Source organism: Monodelphis domestica, chromosome 7 (assembly GCF_027887165.1).
Source record: "Monodelphis domestica isolate mMonDom1 chromosome 7, mMonDom1.pri, whole genome shotgun sequence".
Taxonomy (NCBI): Eukaryota; Metazoa; Chordata; class Mammalia; order Didelphimorphia; family Didelphidae; genus Monodelphis; species Monodelphis domestica.
The window spans coordinates 111,325,436-111,345,642 of NC_077233.1; the positions used below are offsets into that span (position 1 = coordinate 111,325,436).

Here is a 20,207-nt window from a genome sequence, read left to right on the forward strand (position 1 = left end):
AAATATTCTGCAGGCTTGTGTCCCCTTAGATGCTTTTTGCTCTTCTGGAGAGAGTTCATGGGGCCAGCAAATTCTCAAAGCATAAGAACTATGACATAACACTTATTTTCTCTGTGCCCGGAGTAGTATTGAACCAGGGGGAATAACACAGGCTATTGCTCCTACTTTCTGCATGAAAAGCTGAGAATACGCAAACATCGGCTACAAAAGGGGGAAATAAGAGAACAAAATCAGGAATATAAGATAAAATAAGGACAAAAAAGGGAAGACAAAAAATTCAAACATAAAATCTACATGTGTTTTCTAGAAGAAAAAATAGAAAGTCCTTCAGAAAATATTCTAAAGGGAAACATAAAGTGGGGAGAATTTATTAGTGATGTCTAAGTACATAAGAATTCCTCTCTACTGATGCAGGATATTCTTTTCCAATGAGAATAAATAGTGTAAATTATCTATTAAAAATTTAGCTGTGGCAATATAGGGTCCTCAACAATGAAGAGATCTTTCTCACAGATTAATATCAATCAATCTTGTAAGCCAGAAATTAAATATCTAATTGCTTGCTTTGGGAAGGTGCATTAATCATATGTTTAGAAGGATCATTTTTAGCTCAGTAAGTCTATAGGCCCCCAGGGATATGAGTGACTATCAACCTGAGAGCTATTGCACAAACAAACAAAAAACCACCAAGAATTTACTCTTTCTTTTTGGGGAAAACAAAACAAATAAGTGAACAAAAAACCCTCAAATTTGTTCATGTTGAAAAAGAGCAAACAATCTGAAGGAGGCTGCTATGAGATGTTATAAATTAAATAAAATTTATTTTATAGTAGAAAATAGACTAGAAAAAGGGAGGATCACCAAGTTTTCAGATTAACAGTAAAGAGGATAGAAGAGTAGCCTTCTTTAGAGAAGCCTTGTCCTAAAGGAAAGGTTCTGTTCCCCAGCTTCTTCTATTGGTTAGTGGAGAAGAATAAAAAATGGCACCGTGGGAGGTGCTTCCCCTGATTCCCCGAGAATTATTATACTTCAGGAATTGAGGATAAGTGTTGATGAGCACCTATTGGAAGAAACAATTGTTTTAAAGGAGTATTTTTAAAAAATCTAGCTAAAAACAAACAATATATGGTGACCAAAAAATGCTGAGGTTGAATACATGAGAGAAAGGATTTCAATAAGAAAAGTGTTTGGGGTTTTTTGGTTTGCTTGCTTCTTATGTCTTGTAAATACCCAATTATTCAAATAGAACTGTGATATCCATTTGGATGTCCTTTCTAGTGAAGTAGGCTATAACCCAACCAGGTCTATCTATCCTCTGGGCTTCTTGTCAACATCCTCAAATAAGTTTGCCACAGGGGGTCCATCCAACATGCTGGGTGCCTGCCTCTCTTTCACTTGACACCAGTAGTGGGATTCAGGGGAGTACTCAGGCTGTCTACACATCATCCCACGCTCTCATGATATCTTTTCTTCCTGTTTTTCTTCAAAGTCCCTTATTTTTCATATGTTGCTGCCTGCTCTCATCCACCATTTGCCTTCTCCATTGTCCTCTGTGTGATGTTTATTTTAAAATCTTTGGCTGCTATTATGTTCTTTGACTCACAGCAATACAATGAGTCTTGAAAATAGTTTAAAAAATTATCAGGCAAAGGAACAACCTTTCATAAATATTTAGGGGAATGTGGTAGATGGGAAGGGAGCTTATGTTGGTATTTCTTTATGCCAATTAAGTGTTCTTTAGTGGACTATAAAATATCCAAAACAAAACACAGGACCTCCATGACTCTGAAATTAGATCTTTAAAGAGGGTGATCTTTAGGTAGAGACATGACTAGATCCTCTAATAAAGGGCAAAAAAAAAAGTAGAGGGGTTAAATGGATTCACACTTAGTTGAATTCAATGATAAGAACTCTTGGGTGAGGAAAGTCCATTTACTTAAGTAAGTCATTGTCTTATAGAGTTGCTTAGAGCAATGAGATATCAAAAGGCTATACAATATATTTAACCCAGGTCTCCCCAGCTCTGAGTTTAGCTCTCAGTCCATTCTGTTACTCTTCCTCTCAGATCCAAAGAATTAGTGAGCAATGGATTGATATGACCTGGAAAGAGGGAAGTGCCCTCTGTTTTTCAATATTTTTAATATTGACAAGGATGAAAGTAGAGAAGGCATGCTTATAAACTTGCAGATGATTCAAGACCAAGAATGATAGCCAACACATTGCACGACAATCAGAATCCAAAAACATCTCCAGAGGCTAGGATAATGGGCCAAGTTTAAGAAGATGAAATTTAAGAAGGATGAATGGAAAGTCTAGAGGCAACCAAAGAGCTGTTCTCAAAATCTGTCTTGGTGCCATCATGTTCTTCAGGGCTACACCCTTCCCTGTCTTTTTGTGCCCACACTTCATTTGCTCCATCAAATTGAGGAGTTCAAAAGAACCAGATAATCCAAGGTATCTACCCCCCTTCTCCTCAGCAACCTCCCCACTAATTCCAAACATCCCCTGCAAAACCCTTCCCCATAGAAAGAAATAGAAGTCTTATCTGCTAGGAAAAGTTATTGGCTATTTGGATTCATGGACTTCATATTTGCTCACCTTCAGAAAAGTATCAAGATTTTAAACATGCTCTTATTCAAATTTTTTGACTGAGTTCATGTAGACATGCTGGGGCTTTTTGCTATCATTAGAACTTCCAAGGTATTTTGATGATCTATTAGTACTTCAGCTTTACAAGCATAAAAATCTCAAAAATCATGTCCAGTTCTGAAGCGTCTGTTGAGAGTTAAAGTCTGACACTTTTTAAAGAGCAAAACACATCTGGAGTATGTAATTTTGACCTTATGTTAATAAGAGAAAAGAAAGAAAGCTCTGAACAAGGTTTTCTTTCTTGAAATGGCAGTGTCTTAGCATTTCATCACATGCAATGATTCTTTACATTGAAATTATATGAATTTGTAAAAAAATTGTGGCATTTCATAACATGTGCAGAATAATGACTATAAAAATGGATGGGAGCATATTGTAGGTATAGAATGGGGGAGGGGAAAGTGGTGGCTAATAATATTTATAAGAAATAAAGCAGCATTTAAGACCAACCCCTACTCTTCAAGTATTTGGTATTTATTTGTTTTTGATTGTGTCAAATCTTCATGATCCCTTTTGGGGTATTCTCAGAAAATCTCCAGTTTCATTTTACAAATGAGGAAACTGAGGCAAGCAGGGTTAAATTACTTGCTGCCCTGGGTCACATACCTAATAAGTGTCTGGCATCAGATCTGAACTCTTTGTCTTGATTCCAGGCCTGATGCTTTATCCACTGTCCTACTTAGCTGCCCACTCTAAGAGTATATTCAAGAAAAAAAAAAGAACTATCTGTTCAAAAATTTTTATGGCATCAGATTTTTCCCTATAATTAGAGCAACCAAAATATCCCCAAATGGGAGAATAGATCATCGATTGTGCTACATTTTAATAAAGTATTATTATAATGTACCTAAGATTAATACACATCAAGAATATTTAAAATGCCTAGAACTTTATGGAATAATTCAAAGTAATAATGATAACAACAAAGAGACTGGAGATCAGAGGATATGCTACCACCACATCAGAGGAAAAGTAAATGAGAATGGACAAAGAAAGACACTGAGAGTTTAAAAAGCCACATTGAAATTGAATATACATAAAAGTAAGTGAATAGAAGGGAAATTTAACTGTTGCAATGATGATGTTTAATCTTGAATTTATAGTAAACCATTAGAAAAGATCTGCCCCTTTTCAAAGCCTCTCATAATACATAGAGAGGGAGACATCACTGCCATGGAATCCCCCTTCTCAGATAGAGAAAGGGCAGCTTCCAAACTCCAAGGATCTTCCCTCAACCACTTTTCTTTTCTTCTGGCTGTTGGGATACCAAGAAACTCTTTTGCCCCAGACATGCCTAGCAGGGAAGCTGGGCAGTCAGGAGTCACCCCCTACCTGCCTTGGCTGTAGTTCAGTCACTCTTCTGATGAGCTTCTGTGCTAGGAAAGAGGGAGGGCACTGAGGCAATGGAGAGAAGGGGGAAGGGAAAGGAATGGAAAGAAGGAGATTAAATATAGTAGCCTCAGAACTGTAAGGTTTCGTGACTTTGTTCACTGCTCTCAAGGGAAAAAGAAGATTTTATTATTGGGGAGTGTGTGTGTATGTGTGAAAACTGTGCACAATTGTGGGGGGGGGGAAATTCTTATGCGTGTAAGGAGATGTGATGAGAAACAGGCATATTTATTTGTAAACTCACAAGTTACTGAATTCAATTTTCGGAGGCAGTAATGGTTGTCCAAGTGACTATGCCCATGAATCTCTTGAGAATAAAAGGCTAAAAAATAAGCTTGTACTTTGGGTTTCCAAAGCAGGTAAATGTAACAAGATGTTCTAAATGGCCACAGTTCCTTTCCATAAAAAACAAGCGCATTTGGCAGAACAAATTAATGCTTGCATAAAATCTCTCAGGGTGACTGACCCCTTCTTTCTGCAGGCAGTCAACTTTTCTGAAAAGTTTCCTTGCCCTTTTCACAGTTGTGGTGATATGATTGCTGGCCTGTATTTAGAGAATTAATTTTGTGGAAAAAATGGAATTGTTGCAGAATTGTTCTCATCCAAGATGCCTTGGCACCTTAGTTGCTAAAAAAAGTGTATCTTGGAAGCAGAGAAGTATAGTAGAAAGAATCCTGGAGTGGGTTTCAAAGGATATATTTCAATTAAAAAATTTTTGATTTGATTCAGTTAAATTCATTTCAACAAATGTTTCTTAAGATACCTAACAAATACAAGATGAAAGGCATCTTGGTGTGATGCAGCGATTCTTAATGTGGCATCACAGAACTTTGAAAAAATATTTGATAGCTATATTTTACTATATTTGATTGCCTTTGTAGCCCTGCATTTTTGTTTAGTTTCTGTATTTAAAAACATTATTCTGAAAAAGGTGTACATGGGTTTCACCAGACTGCCAAAAGTGTCCATAACACAAAAAAGACTTAGGAACCCCTGGGGCAATAGTATAAGAACAGCCTCAAAGTCCAGAAGACTTGGTTTAATTAACATCTCTGTAGTAAACTAGCAGTAGTTCTCATTCCTCTCTAGGTTTCACTTTAGAATTCTTCTACCATGCCCTAGTTTTTCATCTTCAAGTCTCCTTCCAGTTTTGGAATGGCAGTTGGGTAACACAGTGAATAGAATGATGAACCTGGAGTTAGGAAGATTCAGCTTTCTGAGTTTTAATCTGGTTTCTGATATGTGCTAATTGACCCTGTACAAGTTACTTAACCCTATGTGCCTCAATTTCCTCATCTGTAAAATGTACTGGAGAAGAAAATGGCAAACCACTCCAGTATCTTTGCCAAGAAAACCCCAAATAGAATTACAAAGAGTCAGACATGAATAAAAGAACTATACAATTAGACATGAAATTCACACACTGGGAGAACCCTCTGCCTCTGAAGCATTTCCCTCTGATTTGATAACTCCTCTGAGAATCCCCATCTAAAGATGAGTTTAGGCTATCATGTCTTATTCTTCTACAGACTGTACTCAGGATTTTCCTCCACCTTTTCTCAGCTTTCCTTTTACATTTTCTTCCCTCATAGAATATAAGCTCCTTGAGGGTAGAAACTGCCTTTCTTTTTACTTGTATGTGTACTTCTTGGTATATAATATACCTTAAAAATACTTGCTGAATTCACTCAATGACTATGGGCAAATCTCTTAACCTCTGATATCCAGTTACATATAAAGACTACAAGTTATGTACAAATTTCTGATTTGTCTGGAGTGAAATCACACGTCCAGGACAGCAACAACAGAAATGAGGCACAATGCTAATTTTCAATCCTGGCTTACTACTGACTGACAGATTCAGCAAAATTGTTTACATTTCTTGGACCTCAGTCTCCTTAATTGTAAAATGAGAGGATGAGACTAAGCTTCCTTCTAGTACTAAATCTATGCCATTTGAGCTTTAAATCACTTAAATTTTCCACTTAACTTTAATTCCTAAAATATGGATAATGGTACTTGTCATACTCATCTTTATATTGTAATGGTCTCTACACTGGAAATTAGAGAACAAAAATAACTAACAAGAAACAATATTTAGGAAAAATAAGGAGGTAGTAAGATAGCGCCTCATGATCTTTGATGACTTCAGATAACCTGGTTCAGATGAATTCAGGTATAGAAAAACAAAAGGATGTGATGGCTGAACCACTGTTAGTAAGAGTTTTAAGATCATGGGAAATAGACACAAGTACCACATGATTGGAGAAGGGCAAACATTTTCCTTATTTTCAAATAAGAGCAGAGAATAGAGTTTGCACACTGAAGGCCATTGAGTTTTCAGTTTCTGGGAAAATCCCAGGATAGATCATTAGAGAGAGAGCCAGTGTACATCTATAAAAGAAAGGGATGATTACATAAAGCCAAGACTGGCTTCATCAAGAACAGTGTATACCAGCCTAATCTTATTATTTTTTTTTATATAAGATTGCTAACCTAGAAGATTCTGGAAATTATTTAGAAAAAATTTGCCTAAATTTTGGCAAGGCATTTGATAAACTATCTTATATTATTCTTGAATAGAGGTGGGCTAGACAAAAATAAAATTGGGTGGATTTGGAACTGGTTGAATGGGTAGGTTAAAGCATAGATTTGTGGCGCAATATCAAAGTGGCAGGAGTTTTCCAAAGAAGTGTCCCATAGATTTGTGTTTAGCCCTATGCTATCAATTCTTTTCTTTTAGTCAAAAACTTTGAAAACAGAATACATAAGAGAAAAGACAGTCATCAGATTTGTAGAAAATGTAAAGATTGGAGAGACAGCTTCAATGGATGACAGCCAGGATATAAAATGATCTTAACAGGTAAGAACATCGGGCTTAATCAAATTAGAAAAAGTTCAAAGGAGATAAATATAAAGTCTTACACAGCTTCAAAGAATATATGTCATAGGTATAAGATTTGGAGGAATGCTATAATGTAATACATAGTGTTCCTTTTATGAATGAGCAGTTTGGTTGCTTAATGAGGCAGAAAATATGTTTTATGTAAAGACAAAAATTGTTATCTACTTGTGAAGAAAGTAAAGAATTGTCTTTTTCATATTGAACAGTTTAATTATTAACAGAGGCAGAAAAAGTTATGTTTTTTTTTTTTTGGTATCAAAATGGATAAAATAGGCACAAAAAAAAGTTTTCCCCTTAAAATGTGAGGGGAGATACAGCCTGGTAGGAGGACTGAATAGAGAACTGTCCTTTGGGGTAAATGGACTGAGGGACTTGTTTAAAAACAAAGAAATGACTGAGGATATAAGGTATGGCCATCCTTTTCATAACTCAGTTGTATGCAACTGTTTGTTAGAGTTTGAGAAGTTAAAATTCACAAAGTAAAAATCTAAGAAATTCTTGAAGATTAATTAAAGAATTTAGTTCCCTAACTTAACAGCCAGTTGGATTTCAAGAGTTACATCTCATAAGGGAAAGATGAAGTATTAATCAGCAGGAGTCTCAGATATGTGCCCTTAGAAGGAATGAAGAAGCCAGCGGGAGAGAAGGGAATACTTAGGAGAAGAGTTAGGAAAGTCCAGCACAGAGAACCAACCTGAAAAAGCTTTTTCTAGGAGCTGTTTTGCTTTAATAAGATGTTGAAAACTGACAAGATGGCATAGAATAGTGTCAGGTTAAGAACTGGTTGGACTTGTTTATATTGATTAGTGTCAACCCAAAGAGTTCCAATGTACTTTTACTTAAACTCCTTCACCTTCAGAATAAGATAAAATCCTCTGATTGGTATGTAAAGTGGCCCCCCCTGACCTTCCATTCTTATATTTTAGATCTCTTCCCTGTCAGCACAATACTCATCCATTGCAAATATGCAGTTATCCAGTGACACCCATCCCCATGCTGTCCCTCCTACAAGACACTCCATCCCCTAACTGGGTATTTTCACTGGCTGATCCCCCATGCTTGGAATTCTCTCTCCCCAGGTCTGCCTCTTGACTTCTTCAAGACTCAGCTAAAATTAGAGCTTTGAAAGGAAGTCTTTCCCATCCCCTCTTATTTCTACTGCTTTTCTCTGTTGATAATTTCCATTTCTCCTGGATACAGCTTGTCTGCACATAGTTGTTTTCATGTCATTTCCCCTCCTTATCTCCTCCTTCAAAGCAGGAACTGTCTTTTGCCTTTGAATCCTCAGCTCTTAGCACTGTGCTTGGCACATCATAGGCACTTAACAAATGTCTCCTGATTGACTGTCCCTAGGAGAGTAAAACCCTTTCTGAGTGACCTTTTAAGGTTCATTGTGACTAAAAAGAACTTGATTCTCTTTCACTACTTTGAGAGTAGAAGTGCAGCAAATTTACTGAGAACAGGAAGGACCATAAAGGGAGCAGCTAGCTGATTTACTTGGGGAAGATTGTTCTTTCAGGCTCATAAGGGATCAAACAGAACAGATATTTATTATAGGAAAGGACACAGAAGAGTCCATAGAAAGTCAAGAGGTATTTCCGTCTTTTGGTTAAGCTCCCTTTTCCCTCACCCCCATCTCAGAGATATTTAGAGTTCTCATGGCTCCCAGAAGGCTCCAGAGAAGGGAAAGGTCAAGTAAGGCTTGCACCTCCCTGTTGCTCACTACCATATATCTACTCCAGATAGATGCCTATTACTCCCCTGCTATGATGCTCTGTTCCTGACACACATTGTGGTTTCTCTTCCTAGTAGGAGGAGCAGCTCCAATCCTGTCTTCTTACTTAATCATTGTATTTTCTCTGGAAACTTCTACTAAATAAATATATATATATATACATATATATATGTATACATATACTGTATATTTCTGTATACAGTTATTGCTTAATCAAATTTATGTGATATTATCGCATTGTCTTTCAAAAATGGCAATCCTTTATTCAAATATTTGTGGGACCAGCTGCTGGTGTGTTAATTATTTCTTAACCATTCCCTTCTGAGTCTAGCCTCGTTTCCCTTTCAATGAATCCCAAATAGAGCCTTCCTTGATTGACCAGAATATATCTTTTTCATATTGAATACAGGGGGAAAATACCAAATGAATATGCCTATTGAGCTGAGTTTCCAAACCCGCTCTTTAAGGTAAAGGTGCCAACTAGCTGCTTCTGAGAATCATGGAGATTTAGATAAAAGCCTAAACCTGCTATTTCATGGGCATAGAGAAGTCTACCAATGCAAATATGCACCTTTTAGACTTAGAGAGTCACCTGGAGAATTGAGAGGTTAAGGAACTTGCCCAGGGTCACACAATAATATGTACCAGAGTCAAAGCTTGAATAACAGTTCTTATTGGCTCTGAGGCTAAATCTCTTCCCCTCTGCCCCATGTCACTTTGCCTTTCCTGCATTTATGCATACATACACATATATGGCATTTAGTCATGGTAAATAATTGAATTCTCTTTGATTAAAAAGAGGTATTTAAGCTTTATTAAGGTAGCCTATGAAGGCTTTAGTGAGCAGGGGATTCTTTCCACTAATATAGATGTCTTTTTAAATAAGTACCAAATATGTCACCAAAATAATTTTAGAGTAATTTTCATTCAAATCTAACTTTCATTCAAATAAACCTGCTACCATGTGCATATACAACGAGGCAACTGACAACTCTTTGGCTCTGAAACTTTGCAGATGAACCATTGGCAGAAGTTATAGTTGGAGTAACCCCCACTTCCCACCCCAACCCCAAAACTTTGCTATGTGAAGCACTGATAAAGCTTACATGAACTATTTTCTTGGTTGGGAAATTGCTTGCCCAGGAAACAAGATGAAGACCCAGAACACTTTTAAAGTTCTCTAGAAAGGTCAATTGCATGATAAGCATTTACAATGAGGAACCACCATTACTATGAGGAAGCATGGCGATGGTGGGAGGAACAATAGATTTGGAGTCAGAAGGCCTCAGTTTAAGTCTGGCAGCCACTATTTACTAGCTGTCTGACCAGTCACTTCATTTCTCTGGGGTGTGAAATCGTGCTAATAATCCTGGCCTCCTATGGAGGATTACTAAGAAAGCATGATGTGTATGTGAATCATTTATATGCACAATATGGTTTCATTTTCTTTCTAAAAGAAATGGAAAGTATAATTCCAGGTTCCAGATGGAAAGATTGACAAGGGGATGGACTAATATATATATGGAAGATACATAATTATAATACAGAATAGATTCTATACAATACCATGAATAGAATAGGATGGTGAATTTTAAAGCTTTTTTTAAAGGGACTTAAATGGATAATTAATAGTGAAAGAGTAATCTGATATTTCAACAATTTCTTACACAAGATTATAGGAGAAAATAAAAGTAGTTTTATTAGATATTATTCAATGAAGGACTTGTTTTCTTTTAACAACAGCTGGCTTATTTTCAGAACTGGTTAAACAAATTCATGGAAAAATACCTTAAAATCAAAATTTTAAATCTTTTGTCTTAGACTATCTTGAGATTTTTCCAACTTTCAATATTTTCTAAAGAAAACTTTATTCCTTTCCTCTTGTTTCCCATGGCTTAGCCTTCCACTAGGAGTTATAATGGAGAATCCCAAAGATAATAGCTTACTCTACCCTCTAAGTGAAATACTTAAAATTTGTCAGCTATTCTGAATTAGTTCACAATTTTAGTGTGAAGGGTTGGCAGTACAACGTCCTGGATTAGAGTCAGAAAGAACTGAATTCAAATGTTGTTGTGCCTACCTTATGGGGTAGCTGTGAGTTTCAAATGAAATAACACATGCAAAGTAGTTTGTAAATTTTTAAAGTGCTACATAATGCTAATGATTATTATTCTTTAGAAATTTTCTTCTTCAATATCAGTCTTTACATTTAGATAACTATATATATGTATATATACATATTTGTACATATCTTTGTATGTATTTATGCTTTTAGAAGCAACCTAGGAGATAAAAGATCTGCTTTCAGTTTTAGCTATATGAACTTGGACAAGTCATTCCCCCTCAGTTTCCACATCTATTGAAAGAGTATAGGAAGAGATCCTTCTTTACCTCACAGATATTTTTGGGGAGGTGGAAGATCAAATGAAGTATATTTAAAAGAGCTATTTCCTACTTTTAGTAACTTTTATTCTTTCTACCTCCACTACTCCAAGGCATTTTCAGAGTGGAGGACACCCTGAGATCTTCAAGGTTGTGCCAGTAGACTAAAAACCTTGGTGGGCTCTACCAAGCTAGAAGGGCTTTAAGTGCAACTTCCAGATTTGACTTTGTCTGTCACCCAAGGTATTGCCCAGCTAAGTCAAGAAAGACTTGGCTTTTGAGACTTGGAAATTTGAGATTTCATAAGGTAATTAATTTTTTTCAGTGACAGCTACTGATGAGACAAAACTAGTAAAACTTGGAGGGCATGACATCTGAATTGGGGGACAGTACATCAATGAAATCATGGACATTTTGAATGTACGTTAAGCACCTTAGGAAATATATTAACTCAAGAGTCCAGGGAAAGTGCCAGCATATGTGTGTGTGTGTGTGTGTGTGTGTGTGTGTGTGTGTGTGTGTGTGTGTGTGTGTGTGTATTTGTTGTTGTCTAGTCATTCAGTCATGTTCAACTCCTCATGTTTCCATGGACCATCTGCACCATGCTAGTTCCTTCTATCTTCTACCATTTCCCAAAGTTTGTCCAAGTTCATGTTCACTGTTTTATGACACTATCTCTCCATTTCAGCTTCTGCCTTCTTTTTCCTTCAATCTTTCCCAACATTAGGGTCTTTTCCAATAAGTCCTATCCTCTCATGTGGCCACAGTATTTAATCCTCAGCTTCAGCATTTAATCTTTCAGTAAATAGTCTATATGTAAATATGTGTGTGTCCTCTCTCAGACAAGGAGACTAGCTTGACAGATGAGATCCCAGAATTCAAGTCCTGCCTCTGACACATGCTAGCTGTGCCACTGTGGACACTTGATGCCACATGCTTCCTGGTAACTTTCGAAGACCACAAATTACAGAAGAGTTATTCATCTGCATTGGAGGAAAGAGTATTTCTAGAAGGGATCCCTATAGCCATGAAGTGGGCTCAGAGATAAAGGCACAAATATATAGTGGGAATAAGTCTATTCTATAGTACTCAGGGGCCTGAGTAAGTAAATACACTTCTTACATTTTAAACTTTGTATGCTATTAATCAACTGTATGGTTGGATTTGAGGTGGGTATGACTGCATTTCTGTTCTTTGAGATCCAGATTTGGAATAACGCACTGAGATATGTAATATCTCCTTGACTAGCTGGAGCATTGGGACTGTCAGGAGTTACCTCTGATGGTTTGTACCAGGACTTTTATGTGGCTGGAATCTGGGCTGGATTAAGGAAAGCAATCATGCTGAGTGAGATGGAGGACAGTCCTCTGGAACACCTCTTCAATTCAATCTCATTGCCTATCACATTTTCCTATGAAGTATTCCTACTTCCAGCTGCCATAGGGTCACCAAGCATTAGTTTAAATCAAATGTCCTCTGGCTACAGGTCTCATGATGAAAAATTTATGGAGTCCTGGACACATTACAAGTTTTACAGCTTTACAGCTGAAATCCTTCAGGTTCTTCTGACCTGCTGAAGGGGAAAAATGTTTTATTTTATTGTGATTCCCAAATGTTCTTTTGGTGTGCACTTTTTTTCCTATAGAATGTGTATGTTGCTTCCAGCAATGTGTTTTATATTACCTTGAAGAATCGGGAAGCTCTGATGGGAGGAAACAACTGAGTCTTGTTGCCAACACAAGAGAAAATAGAACTTGCCAGTGGGACCATGATGATTTGACCAATGTCTTCATATCATCAGTTTGTCTCTATGCTTTCTTGTAGACAGGCATTGTGCATGAGCTGATTACAGTGAGTTAACTTGCTTATAAAGTCCTTCCCCTCTGCCCCCCACAATTAAAGATGTGTTGGCTTTTGGAACCCTAAACTTTTCATCATACTTAACTTTTCCCAAAAAAAATTAATGCAAGAGTTTCCCAAAGACCTTAAAAATGTCAGATGTTTATTTCTCAATCATGAAGTTACCATAAAGTCCAGGATGTAATTTGCTCAACACTCTAGAATTAAATATTTCCTGGAAAAGTAGCTTCTCTAAGACTTCCATATGTTTGTGCATGTTGGCCTCTGTGTATAGAATGTGTGCATAGACTTATAGAAAAAAAGCTGAATGGGAATGAATTTCATCTAGTTCAACTCCCTAATTATTGTAGATAAGGAAACTGGGGCCAGAAAGAGGAAGTGATTTGTCCATTGTTGAATCACCAATAAATGGCAGGGCAAAGATCCCTGCCAACTTCTTGTGCCTTCAAATAAAATGTTCTTTCTTCTATATTATGCTACTCCTACATCTCAGCTTGTTGAAGTCAAATCTTGGTTCAGATGGAATATGCTCCATAAAGCAGTAAGTCATCTTTTCTTGCTATATTTCCTCCCTACATTTGTCAGACCCCCTACTTTGTCCTTGTTCATTTTAATCAGTATAATATTTATTTGTGTTACTGATTATTTTAATGGAACCTCTTCAAGGTCAGGAATTAAGTTGTTTTTCTTCTTTTTTTAGTTCTGAGCACAATGTTTTGCACAGTGTGGACTCCTCAAAAAATGTTGTTTTGAATTGAATACAATTCCATGGACCTTGTAGCATCTTTTCATTGTGATCATACATTGGTTCATTTCATAGTTTTGGCTTTATAGCTATACTATGATGACTGCTTCTCACCTTGACAATAAAATCTGCAGTGAGGGGTCCAGCCATTCTCAATATCTCTTTATCTGGAAACTTCTGGAAGTCGACACTGGAATTGTCCACAAGGAAGGAACCTGTAGTGCTGAGGCTATTTTCACCTTTTGCACCCTGTAGTGTCTTGGTTTCCAGATCTATAGAAAGAAACAAAAGAAAAGAGGTGGATATTTTCCAAGCCATCAAGGACAAATGCATTCCTATACTACCTTCTTACTTCCTTCAGTATCCTCTCCTGTCCTATGGTAGGGCTGGAAAGTAGAATGCTAAACTCCATCCAAATGCCTTGGTAGAGGGCAGGACTTGAACTTCAGGCTCAATTGCAAAGTTCCATCAGCAGCAAAGCTTGTTTTTAACTCTATGGTACAAGATGCTCTAATATTGCCTCTGTGCTCTGTACCCTCTGCTGTGTCTCCTACCCTTAGGAGATTCTTTTTCTTTATTGTTTGTCCCAATTAGATTATAAACTCCTTGAGGGCAGAGATTGTCTTTCTTTTTTTTTCTTCTTATTTTCATCCTCAGGGCTTAGCACAGTGCTTGATACATACCAGGAACTTAATGAATTTTTTATTGAATTGAATGTCAGTTAGACCCACAACCTAAAAACAAACAAACGAAGGAAAAACCTAGAGGAACAGGGTCTTTAAATGGCCAATGAAGGATATTTATCTCATATTTACCTATGAGAAGCATAAAGTCAATTGTGAACTATTGGGGGGGGAGCTTAAATTTCAAATAACTATAAAGTCTTTTAATCCCACAATATGTTTTATCCTTGTTTAATAAATGTTTGCAGTGAACTGGATTGAATAGACTTAAAATCCTCAGCCCAGACTCCAAGCCTTTTGAATGGCTCCTTCTCCCATACCTGTTTAACTTTATCTGTGTTGACCTTCCAATTCCAGCCCCTCTTTCTCTAACCACACTTGTCCCCTTACTAGCTTTCATTCCTGTCTCATAAGTTTCCATCTCTATGCCTTTGAGTTATTCCCTTGATCTCGAATGACTTCTAGCCTGTCAGTCCACATCCACTCATTATCTTCATTAAGGGCCACCATTGACTATGTCATAGGCAGACCGTTCCTTTGCTTGCACCTAGGGAGAGTTTGCTGGTACACATTTTCTTATACTTGCTCATAATATTTAGATCTTTAGTGGTAGGACTACTAGCAGTGCTTTTACTACCTTCATCATAGTATATTAATTGCTGGGTCTGTCCTATTAACTCTAAGACAAAGTTAGTTCTCTAAGGAAAAGCTTATATTTGACTCATCTTTTTTTCTTTTCTTTTTTCAGACCAGATCTGTGACTTAATAGGGTAGGGAGATCCCATTGAGGAGAGGTGGAAGGAAGGGAGGAAGAAGGGATGAATGACAAGCACTGTGATAGGCAATTTACAGATATTGCATCTTTTGATAGCTAGGAAGTCCCTCTACCAATGTCAGTCAGCATCTCCTATGCAACTTTCAGTCTTACAACATTGCCAGGGGCCTGAACTTAGATTTTCTTGTCACCTGGACTGACTTTCTTATTCAAGACATGTCTTTATTCTTTCATCCTTGCACTGCAATTTAATGCTACAAATGTGTTAAGTGATTCTTTTTGGCTGGGTATTGGTATAAAGAAAAGGTCATGAAAATAGTTCCTGCCCTGGCTGGTTTCCATGAGGAAAACAAAATAGCCTGTGTATGGATTTCTAATACAAAATATATACAAGGTAAGGATGGAATACACTTTCTTGGAGGGTGAAGAACTAAGAAAAGTCCTCATGTAAGAGGTGCCAGTTGAGGAGATTCTTGAGAGCAGTTAGAGCCCTTATGAGGCAGAAGGAAAGAAAGAGAATTTCAATCATAGCGAGAACAGTGTGTGCAAAGATTGGCCTGGAGTTAAGAGATGGAAAGTTCTGGATAGGAAACAGCAGCCACTTTGGCTGGAACATGGGGGTGTCATAGGAAATAAATCTATAAACATGGGTTGGAGCCACACTGTAAAGGGCTTTAAATGTCAAATAGGAATTTGTATTTTATACTAGAGGCAACGAGCAGCCATATTTACCTCCCACAGGATCTCTGGATAGACTTAAAGGTAAGGGTAAATGTTTGTTGCATGAATACATTTTCTAATGACTTATATCACTGATTTTAGTGTGGTACACACAAATGGTGTATTAATGTTAGTTGAATGAATTAAATATGGAAACATTTCCTTATTATTGTAATTTGTTATTCAGTGAGTTTAAGTAGAGCCCATTGCTCTCTAGCCCCTGAGCATTTTGATAAAAAAGGCTGAGAATCAGAAGAGATCCAGGTTCAAATCTCAACTCTGTTACTCAATAATAATACTTAACATTTACATAGCACCCACTATAAGCTAGGCATTATGCTAAAAATTTTACAAATATTATCTCATCTGATCCTCTGGGAGCATAGCAGCCCTGGGAGACAGATGTTATCATCATCCTCACTTTATAGATGAATAAACTGAGGCAAATAAAGGCAAATAAAGTGACTTGCAAATGTCTGAGGGCCAATTTGAATTCAGGTCTTTGTGACTTCAGGCCTATTGTTCTACCCACTGTGCCATCTTAGGCAAGTCACATTAGCTTTCCGAGGATAAATGGCTTCATCTGTAAAATGGAATGAATACACTTGTTATTAGAGCCTGTGAGTAGGCAATGGTACCTGCCTAATATATAAAGGATTTGTTAGGGATATAACAATGCCAAGTATTTATACATTTATTAACAGTTGAAAAATCTTGGTGGCTAAGCATATGTTTAATAGTACTTCCAGAGTAACTCCATATCATCTTCTCTAGCACAGAGCCAGGGCTGGAAGGCTCACTGACCTGTGGAAAAGTCAATTGCACCATACCACAGAGGTAAAGGAGGAAAAGGGTACCCTCCTCCTCCTCTGTACTCTGAGAAAGCTAGAAGTTGGTAGGAAGTTGGCACACAAAAGTCTTATATTGCTCTAGGCTCTGGAGGGAGGCTCCAGACTTTTTTTAGGTCTTGTTTTTGGTCTCTTTTCCCCTCCCCTGAACCTCAAGAAGCTGTTCCAAGCTTGGGCTTGTACACAGTGTGCACTAGAAAACAGATTTCTAAACCTGGGATCTGTGAACTTTAAAAAATCAACTATTTTGATAATTATTTTCCTTTGTAATCTCATCTATTTTATTTTGTTCATGTAAAAACACTCCAGAAAAGGCTTCATATGTTTGATCAGATTACTAAGAGGTCCACCACATGGAAAAAGCTAAGGACCCCTGGTTTAGAAGTGGATTATATATTCAGGTCATATTCCCTGAGTAGAGGAAAATGCTTTCTTTGCATAGCTGAAGGGCAACTCTCTACCCTCTTTTTAAACACTTGCAGGGCTGGAGAGCTCACTACCCCATTCCATTTTCAGGCAGTTCTAATCATTACCAAGTGAATCCTTATACTCCGTTTTCTGAAAGTTATCTCTGCATAACCTCTAAGTCTTACTTTTACCCTCTAAAATAAGTCAAATCCCTCTTGTGACATGATAGTCTTTCCAAAGCTTGAAGATAGCTACTATGTGACCATTATCTTCTCTTTCCCAGGATAAATATCCCTTGTTATTTTAACTCATCTGATGGCATGATCTCCTCTTCTCTTACCTGTCTTTGCTGCCTTCCTCTGAAAATAGTAGTATTAATAATAATAGCTAATATTTATGTAGTGCTTTCAAGTTTGCAAAGGGTTTTAGATATGTTCTCCTTTAATCTTCATAAAATCCTTTGAGTTAGATGTTGTTATCCTCATTTTACAGATGAAGAAACTGAGGAAGAGAGAGGCCAAGTGACTTTAAATGGATCACCCATCTGGTGATGGTCTGAGGTCTGAATTTGTTCTTTCTGACTTCTTAGGACTTAGAGTCCAGAACTCTATCCATGGTACTACCTGGTTGGCTGTCTTGGTAATATATTAGTCATCCAAATCCCTCCTAAAATGTGGTACCCAGAATTGAATGAAGTATTCTAGGTAGGATTTGATTAGGGCAGAAAAAACAGGACTTCAACCTCCCTCATCTTTACTAGCTTGTCTTAATAAAGTATAATTGTATTGGTGATTTTTTGGTTCATTATGTGAATTGGGCTCTTTTTCACCTGATCTTCTATTAAGCCAAGTCTACCCCATCTTATTACTTGTATAGCTGATTTTCAAACCTACGAAAAATCCAGGACGAGGGACAATTTCCCTAGATACATTTTATATTCCCATATAAGTTCTATTTAAATTTTGCCTTGTTAGCTCGGTTCCATCCTTTGAGCCACAAAATATCTTTTTTGAATTTTAATGGTATTAGAGACAATATGTAAACAACATACATTAGCTCTTTTTCCTAGGCTTGTATCATCTACAGATTTGATAAGCATGCCCACTGGGCCTTTATCCAACTAACTAATATTATCACTGGACTTGCAACAGAAGCTGGTTCTGGCCTAGCCCAGGAGGTCTAAGGCTGCTCTGGCTCTGGGACCAAATTGGCTTCCTGAGGCTCGCTCAGGAAGATGACCCAGAGTCCCGCCAATCCATCTGGGTCTGTTCCAATTGGATCTCAATACCCAAGACTCTGCCAAAACTGGATCGCCCTCTGGGAGAAGGGAGGGAAAGAATGGAGGAGGGATGCAATGTTGCTTACTCAGGCATTCATTCTGCTGTACAATGTCCAAAAATGGTGGCAGGGGGTAGGAGGAGGGAGAGTGGGAAGATTACTCCTTAGAAATAATACTTGAATTTTCAACAGTAACTCAGTGTGATGAAATAAAGGATTTAGCAGATTTTATTTTGCTTTTTGTGCCATCTATAACTTGAAGGCTTTCTAGCCCTTGGGCCACTTGGTTGATTAAGCTAAATAGCTTGGTTTTCTAGCTTCATAGTATCCTTATAGCAAGTAAATCTGGGAGAATGATCTGCTCAAAATACTCACATTAGTTCATTCCTTTGGGCTCACTGCTTTCGAGTGAAGCCAGCTTCTTCCTTGTTTGCTGATGGCCTTGGCTTAGATATTTTATTTTAGCCTGTCACTGCCCAGAAAAATACTGTTTTTGAGTGTGGTTGCTACACCGGCAGTGAGCCGGCAGTCAACCCAGCTCTATTCTCAAAGGGGAAAAGAATCATTTGAACAGCCATAGTTCACATGCACATATATAATGCTTTGACATGGGAACAGTGTATTTTATGGAGTTGTCCAGGGCTAGAAATGAACTGAGTTTCTGAGGAGGTGAGAGATCAGCCTTCCTTGGATGTGCTTAAACTCCATTCTACTCTTTCTTATACTTTAAAGACACCAACAGGTTGTATGTTTTCCCTCTCACCATTATCTTCATCACCAAATATATTCATTTTTATTCCTATACAAAAGCACCACAGTTGGCTTTCTTGTTTTATTGTTGGGTCTCCTATTTATCTTTCTCTTGCTTGCTTCTTAGCAGTGATTTCATCCAAACCCAAAGGCCAAAAGATAATGTTTGCTCCTTAAGTCAGTTGAATATGCATGTGTGTAGGAGGGAACAGAAGATAGATCATTTACTGGGAAGAGAGTAACAACCACAGTGGAGCTGATCAGGGATCCTCAAGGGGCCCATTAAAGTGAAGAATTTCAGTCAAACTGAACTTTTAAGAAAATCTTAGGATGTTCTCCCTGCCCCCCTTCCTGGTTTATAGCCCATAATTTCTGCTTGAAATTCGCAGCTCTACCTCTAAATAGCTATAAACTTAAAAGAAGAAAACAATTTTTAATAAGGTTACCTTGTATAACTGAAATGAACAAATTGAAAATCAATTCCTTCATTGAAATGAAAAAAAACTTTGGTGAGACAATTCTGCTACTTGGTGTTGGAAATTGTATACGTCAAGCTGACACTTGGATTTTGCATTCAAACTACTGATAACTTAGGATATTGGGACTGGACAACCCTACTATTACAAAAGTGCTTAAGAAATAAATGCTCATTGACTTAATAAGCTGAACTCCTTGGATACACAGTAGGTGCTCAAAAACATTTGGTGAACTCAATTGTTTCCTTTAAGTGCTACCAGTTAGACATCTGTAGCGTTTGTTTTGTGTTCCTCTTAAGTGAAAATAAAAATGGTGAAGAAATCAGGGAGAAAGAGAGGATGAAGAGGAGAAGGAGGAGGAGGAGAGAGACAGAAAGAGACAGAGGCAGAGACTGAGATAGAGAGAGATAGAGATGGACAGAGAAGAGAGATTCTACTTATATAAAAAGAAACATATTAAACCTATGACCTATCAAGTCAGTGTACATATATTCTGTTCTTTTTGCTCTCAGTGTGGTTAGAAATAATTGCCAGAGGGCTTTCTACCATCAAACGAACAAGCCAAGAGATAAACTGAGGCATTCAAAACACAATCATTATAGTA

The 20,207-nt window shown here is 37.4% G+C and overlaps 1 protein-coding gene across 3 annotated transcripts in view; it reads right to left on the reverse strand.

The window, feature by feature from the left end:
- ADAMTSL1 (ADAMTS like 1) overlaps window positions 1-20,207 on the reverse strand; it is a 1,092,747-nt gene that overhangs the window by 212,518 nt on the left and 860,022 nt on the right. For all 3 annotated transcript variants that reach the window (XM_056805329.1, XM_056805328.1, XM_056805331.1), the window contains one exon: window positions 13,780-13,937. In XM_056805329.1, coding sequence (XP_056661307.1) covers window positions 13,780-13,937 — 158 coding nt within the window. The remainder of the gene's footprint in view (window positions 1-13,779; window positions 13,938-20,207) is intronic.